A 14,780-nucleotide genomic window follows, 5' to 3' on the forward strand; every position below is an offset into this window, starting at 1 on the left:
CATACATACATACATACATACATACATACATACATACATACATACATACATACATACATACATACATACATACATACATACATACATACATACAGTACATACATACAGTACATACATACATACATACATACATACATACATACATACATACATACATACATACATACACACATACACACATACATACATACAGTACATGACTAACTGATAAACTTGATTAGCTATACAAGGTTGCCTTTTTCCATCCAGTGTCCTTCAGGTAGAGGCCCAGTGAGGTTGTGAGCTCACCTGGACTGGATGTAGATATTTTGGTAAAATTGTCCATGATTTTTCTGTACATTGGATTTCGTTAGTCATGACTCCAATGGAAAGTGTAGTTCATACACAAAGAGATTCATTTCGAAATGAGATATGCACCACACGGAGGAAAGGTGATGACGGCGCCTGACAGATTATTGTCATTTTTCAACACAGAACATAGGCAACAGATATGACATGTCCTATTAAATCCAGAGTTAGATTTCACGATGTTGTTCAGCCGGCCATTTCACGCTTATGTCCAGTGAGATTTTTTTTTTTTAATATCCTGTTTGTTGGATGTTTTGGGGCTGTGAGGTTTTGAAAGTGCATCAATCATTGAAGAAAATCATAATACTGTTAATGTCTGGATTTTTACATTTGATAATGTTATCAAAAACAAAGTGCCTTCAGTGTATCTAACTCGATTTCAAGCCACACCTCGCTTATTGGATTCTGGGAGCAGACAAGGACAAAACGACAGAGAAGTGCTTGCCCCCCCAGATAACTATGTCACAGACCTTAATTCATGTCATTAGTCAAAGAATATTAAACAAACGGATCGCAGATAATGCCTTTTGCAAACACAATAAGGGAACAAACTTCTATATGCATGTAAATCCATCACTTATTTGCCAAAAGGGGAACACATTATTTGTTTGTAGTGATTCTTTTTTCTTTCCTTTTTTACTAGATATTCACAAAGGATAATGATACATAAATTAGTCAGAAGGATCAGTGAAAGTGCAACAAGTTAGGATAAAGTGTGGAGAGACTTAGAAGTGACTACTAGCCTTTTTTCTTCATCGATGTGTTGCAGTTGTAACTGACACAAAACTCAGAAAAGCAGACCAAACTGAAGGTCAAATGAGAATGTAAAACAAAGCCACTCGGAGAAGAGGAACAAAGAAGGGAGAGGAAAACGAGACGACCAGGACAAAACGACTTTAGAGATAATGTGTTCAAGAGCTAGCTCGGCCGTTAGCATCAGGCCTGAGGTCAGCCCGCCCAAACACTTGCTGCCTGCCTGTGATCCCCCCCAACCCCCAGAAATACAAATGGACAACCACCATTAGCTGGAGTAGATCTGGGTCCCAATCACACGCATGATCTCCTTCTGCACCTTAGGCTCCTGGGTGTTGATGTTGGCATCTCCTACTTGGCCATCCTCATACCTGCACATAGACATAGACGAGTTAACGCGAGATAAACTTTTATTATTCCCCAAAGGAAAAACCTGATGTCTGAGCACTATTGGCAATAAAAGAGCGAAACAGGACAGGTGTTTACACAAGAATAGCTACAATAAAAGAAGAAAGTAACAGTATAAATAAAAATGTACAATTGCAAAAGGTAGAACACAGAGTAGTTGTGTTGACATATAAAGGTACATCCAGAAAAAGTAGAAACCCAGGAGATCTGGTCTTCAGGTATGATGTTGGTTATTATTATGTTTTGAAGCTTTTCATCGATAGCTGCTCCAGTTTTTATCCCTTTCTCTTTCTCACTCCTGCTTAGGGCAGACGCCCCATATTAGTTAAAAACAACCAAAATGTTTTAATAGCCCATCAACGAAGCATAATGATGATGATAAAAAACTCATCAGAGAAAAACTTTAAGATCCTCTAGTCTACGAAGCTAGGGTTTTACAGTGATTTTAAAAGAGGCATTGTTAGGTCTGAAGCAAGGAATCTTTATGTTGTCTTTCTAATCCGATCAACGTTTCTTCAAGCTGAAAAACACAACCATATGCTGAGCACAAGTTCAGAATTAAATTATATTTAGCTGCGACTTAAATTTGATTGCAGGCATTCTCAAATCTAATTTCCAAATCAGAAGACAGCAGCGGCCGTGATAATAGACTGTGCCATCTGGTTAATGCCGGTTTCCAAAGCTCAGTCACAAAAGCCCTAACTCATAGCTTCAATACACAGCTGTAAACATCGTATTAAAAGGCTCTGACCTGAGAGGAACCCGGTTCAGTGGAGCGGTAACTCCACTAAGCCATCTTTTATTCTCTGCTTATTTAAAATGATGATGAGTGATGAGGGACAACTGCAGCATATACCATAATTCTTCATTAAATCTCCTTCATCATGTGTGGTTTAGCAGGAAGAGAAACAGCCACCTGAGTGATAAACTATGCAATTTAAGTGATAATGAAGCGTGATGATTATTTTTAATATTGGCCGCCTGGCTGCTATGCCAACACCTCTTGTAATTACACATTCATTTTGTAGACATTTCCGAGGTGTAAAAAAAACATGGGATTACTTACACAAAAAAGAAGCGTGTACAGACGTGGTCGGACACTGGACACACCCAGATGTTCCCATGTTTCTGCAGATCCTTAGACGTGATAACTGTTGAATAGAAAACACTTTGTTAGAAACTGTGGTTTAAATTTACACGACTTATCTGTTACTATCAGTAATCAGAATCAGAATGCCTTTATCCGTCCCACAGAGGGGAATTCACATTGTAACAGCAGTAAAGAGCCAACGATAGCTTAATTGAATTAAGGAGCATGCATAACAAATATGCAATATTATTGGTTGTTGCTGTTTTTATTGGTACTACATTAGATGCACTGCAGCTTAATGATTTTTCATAACTGACGCAGATTATTATTTTATTCATTTTTAATTGTTTACCTCATATTATTATGATGATAATCATCAGATTATGAGGATTTTCATGACCTTTTCTGACTGCACAATTAGTCTTGCTAGCTTTACTGTTTGGCTTTGATTATACATTTGTATCTTGTTTTGCATTCATTGTGTCTAATAAAATGGACATATTTTAGACGCCAAAGTATGAACGAGATGATATAACAATCAATAATCAATATTTTTATTTGAATAAAATGTGTGTTTGTTTAAAGACAGATACACATACATTTGAATGTAATATGTCTGTAAAATAATGCCACATATTCAGAATCACCTCAGTTTTAAAACATATGATATTTTCTTTTACCTTCACACAGAGCGATGCAGTTCAGATTCCGACTCTGAAGAAACCTCGATTGTATTGGACGGCTCTGTTGAACAAAATAAAGAGACAACAGTTAAAACGCCACGAAGCTGCAGTGACTAAAGCATAGTGAATTTAAAATAGTGGTAAGTAACATTTTGCATTTGCATATCTGTTTTGTGTGCAGTCTGGATTGGTAGTGCTGCAGTGTATTTTAAAAAGAGATGCATTTAGGAGAGGATTTAATATGCCCAGTACCTGTGGTATGGTGTTCATGCGGTTGTAGCGCTGCACCAGTTCATCTTTGGTGGGCATGCGGTGCTGTCCTTTCCCCATCCCTGCAAAGAGCAGCACACACAGAGAGCAAAGAGTCAGAGCGACCTCAACTCCAGCCACTCAGGCTGTGGAACCTTCCTCTAGTGTCTGCAGCTCCTGGTGCACGGAAATGATTACACACAGTGCTAACCTTCATATGAAGGTTGTTCTAAAAGGCTACTGAATAGGTCCACATTTAGGAAATAAACTGGCACAGTATGGCAACATTCAGCATAGACACAAAAAGGTGATACAGGAAGAACCACCTCTATTTTATTCATCATAAAAAGTGCATTTTTAATTATACCATTCATTCATATATTTAAACTTAAGTAGTGATGTGTGTTGTAACACAGTCCCATGTCTATAATGCATTATTAAAATACTTATTATGCATTGTAATTTGCTTGTAGCAACTTGTATTCATAGTAATGGAAGTTTGTAATGCCTGTCTCCTTGTAAATAAGTGTTATTGTATTCTCTGTTTTCAATGATTGTTTTTAAATATTTTTTTCTAATGTGTTTCCACTGCACTATATCTTAATATGTGTTCTCGTTTGTAAAGCTCTTTGAATTGCCTTTAAAAACAATATTCACAACACATTACAAAGCATTTAATAATGGCTTATAAGATCAAGTATCATTATACTTCTTCTATATAACTGCTCAATACTAAATGTATTTAGCAAGTATACAATTCATTTGGTTAGTATACATTATAGGTGGGAAAAGATAATGATAATACGTTACCATAAGTGGTCATTGTTTGCTTTAGATAAGGTGCAAAAATATTTACACACATTTATATATAAACTGTCAGAATTTCTGAATTATTTTTTTATACTTAACTTTGTATCTAAAGAAAGTTTCATCATTGATTTTAATCTGGGCTAGGAAAGAGTAAACCAGGGGGATAAAATGCCAGCAACTAGAATCATTATTTCAACATCTTTCTTTCAAAATGATAAAAACCATTGAGTAAGGGTTTGGTAAAAATGCTAACATGGGGGCTGCTTTGGTAACCTGGCAATCTCATCCTAAATAATCAGCACCAAACCCTGAGTGGGAACAAAAGAAATACACCTTTTTAATTGTGTGAGAGCAGAAATACAGTTAAACTGCCTCTTCACCACCACCAGACATAAGAGAAAGTAAGAATAAACAGCCAACAAAGTACAAAGTCACACACAGATCCACTGAGCTCCATTTATCACAACCACAACATAATATATGGTATGGTAGGCGGCACACAAGCTCAGAGAAAGAAGGCCCGAGGCCCAGCACCCACCACGATAACACACAGAGCAGCACGACAGGATAGCACGGGAAGCTCCCACATGTGAAAATGAAGTGTTCCCGGATGATTATCAGGCCATGTTACAAACAGAGAGCGTACTCAGTCAACATGGAGAGGGAGGGGGGGGGTGCTGGAGGGGTCTGAGTGGTCGAAGAATGAGTCGTTCCTACCTGAGTATCCAAAAGAAATGCTGGAGATGGGGCTCAGATAGATGCCCTTTCCATACGCTGCCCCATGCAGCTTGGGTTTGAAAAGAGCAGGAAGGAAGGAAGGGTCACTGAGCAGTTGCACAAGACAACCTCACACACACACGCACGCACGCACGCGCACACACACACACACACACACACAAACACACACACACACACTTTACATACCAATCTTACTGTAGTTAAATCACGGGAAAGCATGTACTGTAGAAGTCTATCAGTTTATCACATCCCCATACAAAGCGCGCACACACACACACACACACACACACAGAGGAAAATCTAAAGACAGTGGATCGCAACAGCAAAAGAAAGAAGAGTTTTATTAATCCAGTAAGCTCCTACAGCCCAGAGAGTCACACAGTTTAACTGCGAACATATTTCCTCATGACAACATAAAAAAGTCGAGAGAAGGTCATGTGATGCTCTTGAATTTAGTGTAAAATGAGAACACGTTTTGAAGGTAAAGATGGTGAAGTATGATGTGGATTGAAATGCTCATGAGCCTCCACACACAAGCATGTCCAGGATGAGGAAAAGGAAAAAGGACCACAGCTGTGACATGAACAAGAACCACCGTGAAACCACATGAAAGGAAGGAGATAGTTGGGGATGACATTGAGATGGAGGTCAGGACATGGCACATCTGGAAGAAATCAAAAGGAGGAATAGACAAGAGGTTTTGTGTGATGGTTGGAGCTGGAGGCAAACCTCCTCCTCCTCATGTGAAACACAATGACAGAATGAGGGGCTGGGGGGGGGGTGTCAATGCTCAAGGTGAAAGGAGAGGAGAAAGAGGAGGCAGACGAGTGCCGAGGCAAGATCAAAGATGGAGAGTTCAAAAAGTTGGAGAACAAAGCAGGCGTAAATGAAATGCATCAGCATGATAGAGCAATCACAGCCGACGTGAGTGTTTCAAAGATTCCACATTTAATTGTTTCTCATCTATTTTCAGGACCTGTCGGGGTGTCTTCAAGCAGTCATTATCTGTCGCATAGGAGACACGTCTGTGCTCTCTAGTTCTCACTTCTCTTGTTTTATTATTTGTACAGACCTGATTCATGAAGTGCAACAAGGACAACTTTTGCAATGCAATGGGAAGTTTGGTGCAGACTGGATGAGAATGCACTTTGAAGAGACGTACGTTTTTCTGCTATTGTATTGATTAAATTACCTATGGTCCTGATTTGAAATTGTACCCATTTGGTAGATAGTCTTCCAATTAATTGAGGCTAAATGGGCCGCATGATTTATACAAATGATCTTATTATTATCTTATATGTCATATTTACTGATTTTGAAATTGAGATATGATTTGCGGCATTAGGGGGAATAATCATTTTGAAAACATAATTCACATTATCATTGAAAAACATTCAAATGAGCATGGCGTGATTATTCAAATGGATCTGTTACAAACCATTTGTTATTAAGGCTGTGGAATACTGTTTGTAGGCCAATACCGATCAGAATTATATTTTCCAATAAATTACCTTTCCTAAATATTGCACTACTACTGCCATTTGGATACCGCACTAGTTCATAAAACAAATTCCTATAAAAAGTTTGATAAATTGCAGTACTATTCCTGAGATTTTGTATTACGTCTGTAGAATACTGTTTGTAGGACTTCTCTGCAGTCTCTTCAGTTTGATAATCCCTCATCATTTGACGAATATTACTGCAACTTGGATATTGCGATTCCTATACAAATTATATTACCGTACTTGTGAATCACAGTCTACTCAGCTCAAGTTCGAAAACAAAAAGTGAGGTGCCAGTTACTGACCTTTTATGGAAGCCCTCCTTACACAGGAAGTCTATACTCACTACCATGGAGCTTGTCCTTTGCATCGTCCAGCTTCAGACCTAGCCTACTCAGTGCTCTAGGTGGTTAACCCCAACAGGGCACACAGGCAGCCTCCCGACATCACAGCGGACACCACAGCCCCCTCCCTTTGTCCCGCAACAGGAAGAGACGTGCTGTCCGCTGCTGTCTGCGTCACAGGGCAGCAGACATTGGTCGGGATGGTCTAACCCTGTGCCCCGCTCGCTAAAATGCCAATTGCAAAGCTGACGAAAGGGAAGCTGGCATCCATTAACTGCAAAAATGAATCAGCCGGACAGCGAGCCTGCTCTATCAGAGAGCAGGTTTACTGTCCGAGAGGAGATGCATCGTAAACTCCAGAGAACTGCCAGGGTTACGTACCTGCAGTTTGGTATAAGAGGCATTGACTAGTCCATTTCTCAGAACAGAGTGCCAGTTCTCTATATGGGAACCACTAGAGCAAGTGTAGAGAGAGGGAGAGATAAGAAAGAAGAGATAAAACAAAATGCTGTGTGAATATAAACACTGTGCAACCACCGGTGTGTAGCGGGCCAGATCTATGCTGCTGGAAAGAACACTGTCGCATCGTCGCTGTAACCTTTGACGTTCCCTTAGTGGTGCAGGAATGAGTATTGAAACACAGAAATGAGTGAGCGTTTACCACTTCCGGTTCCCTTGCCTCAAAACGCAATGTCATTTTTAAAATGCTTTTTATTTTAGGAGATGTTCCCTGTTATTCTACAAAAGAAAATATGTAAGTTAATACACTTCTAGTGAATATCTAAAGCCTAACATGTATTCAATACGGCTATAAGAACAAAACCAGAAAGTGTCCATTATAAATGGCTAAATGAGACTTCTAAACGTCATCAAGCTGAACATTAGCCGCATTTAGCTTAGCGGCGATTACAGGAAGTCATGCGACCGTGATGTTGTAAGCTTTTTACCTCTTTTTACCTCATCATTAATGTTTCAGAGCTTATTTCTGCAATATTCCAAAATTGGGGCTAATGAATAATTCCTTTTTATTGAGGGAGCATTCCGAGTCAGCGTGCAAATATTCTTCATCAGTGGATATATCATTTCCTTTACTATTATATTGTATACTATATATTATCATGTATTTTGTAAATGGCATAGATTATAACTGGAACAAAAAGCAATGAAATTAGTAACTTAAGAATTGCTGCTTTTGACGTTTTATAAAAGCTAGAATTAGGAATTCATAAAGACAGTGAATTCACGCTCTCTTCTGCCAAATACAAAGAGCTTCTGAAGTCTATTTTTGCAATTGTGCAAGAACATTTGGGACATGTTGTTACATCATCATAGTACTGCATATTTATATAACTGAATGCTAAAAAATATCTTAAAAAATGAACATCAAAGATGACAACCCATCATTGATGTCTTCAGCACAGTTTGGGTGATTTGAATCCAACTCCCAAGACAGCTCTTAAAATAAAGATAAACAGCAGTGTCATCAGGGCTGTTATTTTTGAACTAGGTGTGAAGCCGTTATTAATATAATTGATAGGCTATTAATTGATTCCCTTCTGAATCTCGCAGATTTTTATCAAATTGATTCTAAAAATGTATTTATATTTTCTATAATTCTATTTATAACAATGTGAAATCACGGCAGCCAAGCTGACATAACATTTCCTGTTGAGAATTACAACACTTTGTAGTATTCACCAGCGTAAAGAGACACTGTCAGCACCGCTCATGTGTTATCCGTCCCCAGCGAGTGCCCACATGGGCCGTGTGCCTCTGAAATATTCAGCAGAGCCCCATCTGCTACAGTACAAATCTCCATGTCACAGATACTGCTGGCTCCGTGTGCTGGCGGAGCGAGGTGGTTTCTTAGTCCAAGAGAGTGGTCAGCGCTCGTTGCTGTTGTTTGTTATGGTTCCATTAAAATCTGCTTGAGTTGCTACTCCACCCGCAACATAATGACCAGGTGCTACACAAGCAGAGTTCATGCTTGACACAGTGTACTGCTGTAATTCTGAATGATGCATGCATTTCAGTGACAATGCTGGATTCAAGATCAGTTGGGTACAGTTAGTGATTTCACACGTGAAAGCTTAACAATATTATAACTACATTAACATATTTTACAATAGCACAAATCATTTCTGTAACTGTGACTTCACAAGCTATTTGCTTCAAATGAGTCATTCAATAAGACAGTGTCGTTATGCTACATTCGAGTCAATCAAGTATGCTTTTTTGGACTTTGGGAAAATAAAACATGAATAATGGCTTGATTTCGCACATTATATGTGTCCAAAATCCACAGGCTTAACAACATAATAACCACAAAATATTCCCAGAATTTTTTTAACAGCCTAAACAATTGTGACTCTGTAGCTCTTTAAGCTGCAAAGTAGTCATTCATTTCAAACATAAGAGCCTTGATGGGATGCATGCTGTGTCAGCTAATGAGAGGAACAGAGGGGACTCACTGGAAGGCGAAGGTGCTGCCATAAAGCTTCTTGGCAGTGCGAAAACGAGCCTCCTTGGCCGGGGGGCTGCTGAGCAGCAGGAACTGGTGGGAGGTGTGCATGAATTTCAGTTGCTATCACAATGGGATCATGAGGGACAAGTGAGAGAGAGCGAAAGAGAGAGTGAGTACGAAGCATTTAATGACTGAGCGTAGGAGTAATAAGAAACACATTTGATAAAGGGCATTTGTGAGGAGGTTTCTTACCCTACTCAGAGGCAGCTTGACAATATGAGACCGGTTACTGGAAATAATCCTGAAAAAACCCGGACAGTAAATCAGAACATAAAAAAAGTATTTTTCACAACAGAAATGTCAATCTTTCAAACTAGGAAGTACTAATAATACTGTAAATGAATTTGTTCTGTTATATCGTCACGGTAAGAAGTGGGCACGTTACAAAGAACTAACATGCACAACAAATTCAACCATCATTCAGATCACTATTTACAGTAAGTAGGAGCCCTGATTAAAGTCATGACTAATAAGACGGTGTATGTTAGTATTACTTTTTCCATGTTATATTTTAATTTGTATTGTGTCATCAATATGTATTGGGAGGTATATTTATATATAATAAATAAAGACCACCTGTGTGAAAGAGAGGATGAGTGGGTAACTATGTATTTTGTTAAACACTTCATTTTTGACAGCCGTGACAACTCTAAATATGATTTTACACACTACAATAAGCTTTATCAAGATTCGTTCAACATATTTTGGATCTTCACAAAGAAATGCCTTAAATTAAAAAGGGTTCTGTTCCTGCTGTAGATATCAAAATATCTTAATAAGTGTGATCTGCTTTCTGCTGGTGTGAAGCGCTATTCCTGTTCATTTCAAACTTCTCTACTCACCACTGTAGCAGGGGATGGGCCAAGGGGTCAAGTTTGTCCATCTGTTTCTTGATCTCTAGATATGAGCCCTCGAAAAAAAACAAAAAACAGACAAGCATGTGTTGGTTGCATATATCAGGATGCTGTTTCCCAAAAGCCAAATGAAGTAATTCAGACATATTCCTATGATGTGTTTTATATATAGTATGGACGCAGCCAAGAGAGGAAAAACAGTAGAGGAGGATAACTAATCCTGTGTAACATTTTCAAACATTGGGTAGACATACAGAATAGAAATGATCTTATTAAAACTAAAAAACACAATCTGTCCTTAAGACTAACTATGTCCTAGATCCACAGTGACCCTTCACTTCTTCCCCTCCCATCTTCTCCTTGTACCTGTGTCATTTCCCGGATGGACATGACGCTGTCCAATGCTTTCTGCAGTCTCTCATAATTCTTCTTCTGTGTTCATCGGTTGAGCCAAACATCCATTGTATGCAATGAGAGAGGGAACAACATACAGACATCTAAAATCACTTGTAAAGACAACATTTTGACAAAATATTGATACTATTTCTTAATCACATTAATATATTCCAGTTCTGTTCTGACAACATTCGTCAATCTTGGAATACAATGTGTTTATGGTTTAGTAATCATGATCTTAGAAGTAGGGATGCTGACCTTTGGGTTGAAGGCCAGAGTCTTGGGGTCGTTGGGGTCAACGACTGATGGGTACGGCTCGAAGATGATGCTCTTACGAGGGGATTCAAGTGCAGCTCGACACATAGCCACAAGTAGGTCCACCACCTGCAGAGAGAGGGGTTTTATAATTACATTCATTCCTTTATTGCATGTTGTTTTATACTTATTTTAATGCTTTTATTGACAGTGCAATACCATAGAAATACCTGCCTCAGTTTCAATACAATAATCACAAATGAACACCAGCACGTATTTTTTTTGTAACATATAAAGTTATTCTTTGATCTTCTATCCAAAAGGCTATTGAGGTTAAAAAAATACAAATAATAAGGAATATGGTATATACTATTGTGTTGTTATCACCCCTGATACGATCCTAATACCAAACATCAATCAACTAATACATTTTAATATATTATTATAGGTTAAGCTACCCAGCAGCATGTGAAGTAGTTCAATAAACCCCACCTTTACCAAGTGCAACAATGAACTGATGAACACATTAATACATCAATAATTATAGTACAATGTATTCTGAAATAGAGCAATACTGCATACAAAGTACTTTAACTTTTTGTCAGATATACTTTTGTTCTTTGATCTAAAATTCAAAGGGGGGGATTTTGGGGCAAACTATTTCTAGGACTATTGCAATTTGTTCATAATTATATCATATACTATCTGTTGTGTTGTCGTCACCTCTGCTCCTGTTGCCACTTCCTCTGCAGCTCCGGACATCACACCCAGAGTGTAGAAGGAGAACACACACAGCTCCCTGGTGCACACAGCCGGCTAAACATACACACAAAGCCATGCACACAGACAAAGAGAGATAAAAATACACTCTTTTCAATGCGTACTACATATCCATATAAAAGCACATGCACACAGACACTGACGCACACGCTCTTCCTCTCTTTATCTTATCTTGCTCCTTCACAATGACAATAGTGGAGAATCCATTAACGGGATCATGTTACTAATAGAGAGAGAAAACATCACACATGCTATTCATAACATCGGATGTTTGAAGCAATATGGAATGGTTTATAAATCCATATTGGATTTCTCTGCGCTTATCAGGGGCGGTTGTAGGGAGCCGGTGCGCCTGTAACACTGTGCGTGGCCCCCCTCTAAAAGAATACATCTATGTCAATGCAATTTGTGATAGTGTTGCAGCCAATACTGTACTGCAATGTGGGCAAAAAATAACAGAATGGCTTTTTTTCAGTAATGTCATTAAATAAACTGAAAATAAGTCACTGAAACAAATTCTGTTACTAAAACAAATACCAACAAATATTGAGAAATAAAATAAATACATCCTTTGGCTGCATAAATAATGTATTAGCCCAAACAGCATTTATGTTATTGGTAAAGTAAGTAAGTCATTTACAGAAATAACTAATAATGGTATTTTATGGTTTTTTGTACGCTATGACTTTATACTGAACTGAAAAAGTTTAAATCTTGAACACTGCCCTTGTCCAGATTGTGCCCCTCTCATTCAATAACTGAACCCCAGCACAGCCCCCCCAAGAAAAACTGTTCTTTAACAGCCATTGTCGCTCCTACCTTCAGCATGGATCCGTTCTGAAAGACGTGCTGCTCGTCACACACCACGCAGTACTCGTTGAGCGTGGGGATCCTCTGCTCTGAGTACTTCATTATCTGTTCAGAGAAAAAGCAGAGTGGAGTTCTCAATTATCACTTCTACCTCCAGGACTGACATATACAGGAATAAAGACTAAGTTAGCAGCAGAAAAGTCACAAAACTATCATTAAGTACAGCAGCTACGACAAGTGGGGGAATGTAGCTAAGTACATTTGCTTACCTTACTTAAGTAAAAAATGGAGGTGCTTCTACCTGATTTGAGTATGTTTATATTATGCTACTTTATACTTTCATCCCATTTTATTTTGAAGGCAAATGTTGTACTTTTTACCCCACTAAATACATTCTACAGCATGAACTACTTTTGCAGATTTCAGATTTTTAATACAAAATAAAATCTGATATATTATTTTAGTTACTATAAGATATAAGTATCATAGGATAACCAGCAGTATACTAAAATAAAATAAAAAACACCTTTACTTAAGTGCAAAATGAGAGCTATGAACACATGAATGCATTCGTAATTATAAAACAATAATTCATATTGCAGTATTTGTAATAAGTTTAATGCTTGAATGTACTTGTTATCTTACACTGTAGTATTGCTACTCTTATCTAATCTTATCTGAGTACTTTTACCTTTGGTTGGTATAATTTGATACCTATAGTTACATTTTTAATGCAGGACTATCACTTGTGACTGGGTGTCTTTTCACTGCGGTGTTGCTACACATTTAATGCAGGAATGCACAAAATAAGTACTTCCAGTTTTGGTACTTAACGTATATTGATTGTTGCTAATTCTGTTGCACTTTTACTTGAGTTTTATTCTGAATGCAAGACTTTAACTTGTAACTGAGTATTTTTTTTCCTCTGTAGTATTGCTACTTTTACTTGAGAATTTAGTACTTCTTCCACCTCTTGCTAGGACTGTTTGAATCTGTTATTCTCCCACTGTTGCACAAGAATACACTATAATACCCCACCCCCCACCAGCTGATATGTCCTCGGGGTCTAACCTGCACTAAGAAGCCATACTCCAAGGTAGGGATGTTCTTGCAGTGGCCGCCCGCCTGGGATGAGAAAAACAATTCAATCAGCTGCCTCGTGGTAATCTGCGCAGGGGCCCTGGCCGCCGGGACAGCCACAGTCTGATGAGTCAAGTGAAGACAAAGCATTATGGGAAACGGCGCAGCAGCCATGTTACGGTGGGGGGGGAAGAAAGGCTCAGGTGGGGACAGTGCAGGTGGCAGGTGACTGAGAAGAGGGTAAGAGTGGGTTACAGTGGATTAAAACAAATATACAGTGCCTTCGACAGCAGGCAGCAGCAGCATTCTGCTTCATGGGTTTCTACACATACGCAGGGTCAAGGTTCAGAGCTGTGGCATTAACACTGGGACCACAACTTGACATGTGAGTGAAACGTGTTAGGGACTAATAACAGGGTTTCTGCAGGTTTCAGCTAGTTCCATTCAGATTTGTTAAGACCTTTTTAAGAATGCATTGAATAGAATATTCTACCCATTTGTATTTTTGGGGTCATACTGGCAGAAATAGGATTGGAAATGAGTATGAAGAAAATTCTGACTATAATTGCTTTAAGTACAATAATTAACTGACATGTTTAAAATGAAAAAGTGATTTATACCAGCAATAATTATACAAGTAAAATAACATTCTGACAACCCTCTTTATTTGTAGTTAACACCACAGTATAGCATATCATGTAAGACCTATAAAATCACTTAATTTCAGCAACTCTTTAAGGACCTGCTGAAACCCTGAAATAAGTCAGAGGAGAGTGGAGGTGTGTTACTGATGCCCAGTGCAGACTGACACTGACCTGGCTGTTGGGGGGGTAGCTGAAGAGCTCCCCTTTGGGGTTCTTCATGGTGCATGAGATGGAGCGGTTCATCAGGCGGGTCACCCTCAGCTCAGGGACACTCAGCTTCCCTTTCAAAACTGTGTCTTGGATCAGAGGGAAACTTGGAGACCTTAAAAAAAAAAACAAGACACAAAGCCTGCACGTTACTTTACCAAGCATGTTCTATCTTTCCGATAACTTGGAACGCCAAACAGAAATGTCAGAACCTATTATTGTATTGTTGATTTGATTAAAGTCGAATTAGCAATGGTATACTTTGCATCATCTTAGCTATACCATATAGTGAGTGCCTGGGTAAT

The 14,780-nt window shown here is 38.6% G+C and overlaps 1 protein-coding gene across 8 annotated transcripts in view; it reads right to left on the reverse strand.

Annotated features, from left to right (window-relative positions):
* The window catches only part of LOC134863257 (protein mono-ADP-ribosyltransferase PARP6), a 24,969-nt gene continuing 10,189 nt past the window's right edge, over positions 1–14,780 (reverse strand). For 4 of the 8 annotated variants that reach the window (XM_063881668.1, XM_063881669.1, XM_063881667.1 and 1 more), the window contains 15 exons: positions 14,440–14,590; positions 13,616–13,747; positions 12,554–12,649; positions 11,678–11,770; positions 10,958–11,083; positions 10,670–10,735; positions 10,292–10,359; positions 9,642–9,690; positions 9,397–9,509; positions 7,307–7,379; positions 5,059–5,128; positions 3,535–3,614; positions 3,280–3,343; positions 2,576–2,660; positions 1–1,472 (listed from right to left, as the gene is read on the reverse strand). In XM_063881668.1, the coding sequence (XP_063737738.1) occupies positions 1,370–1,472; positions 2,576–2,660; positions 3,280–3,343; positions 3,535–3,614; positions 5,059–5,128; positions 7,307–7,379; positions 9,397–9,509; positions 9,642–9,690; positions 10,292–10,359; positions 10,670–10,735; positions 10,958–11,083; positions 11,678–11,770; positions 12,554–12,649; positions 13,616–13,747; positions 14,440–14,590 (1,369 nt within the window). In that variant the 3' untranslated portion in view covers positions 1–1,369. The remainder of the gene's footprint in view (positions 1,473–2,575; positions 2,661–3,279; positions 3,344–3,534; positions 3,615–5,058; positions 5,129–7,306; positions 7,380–9,396; positions 9,510–9,641; positions 9,691–10,291; positions 10,360–10,669; positions 10,736–10,957; positions 11,084–11,677; positions 11,771–12,553; positions 12,650–13,615; positions 13,748–14,439; positions 14,591–14,780) is intronic. The other 4 variants (XM_063881670.1, XM_063881666.1, XR_010165640.1 and 1 more) reach the window with 4 other exon arrangements.

Source organism: Eleginops maclovinus, chromosome 4 (genome assembly GCF_036324505.1).
Source record: "Eleginops maclovinus isolate JMC-PN-2008 ecotype Puerto Natales chromosome 4, JC_Emac_rtc_rv5, whole genome shotgun sequence".
Classification (NCBI taxonomy): Eukaryota; Metazoa; Chordata; class Actinopteri; order Perciformes; family Eleginopidae; genus Eleginops; species Eleginops maclovinus.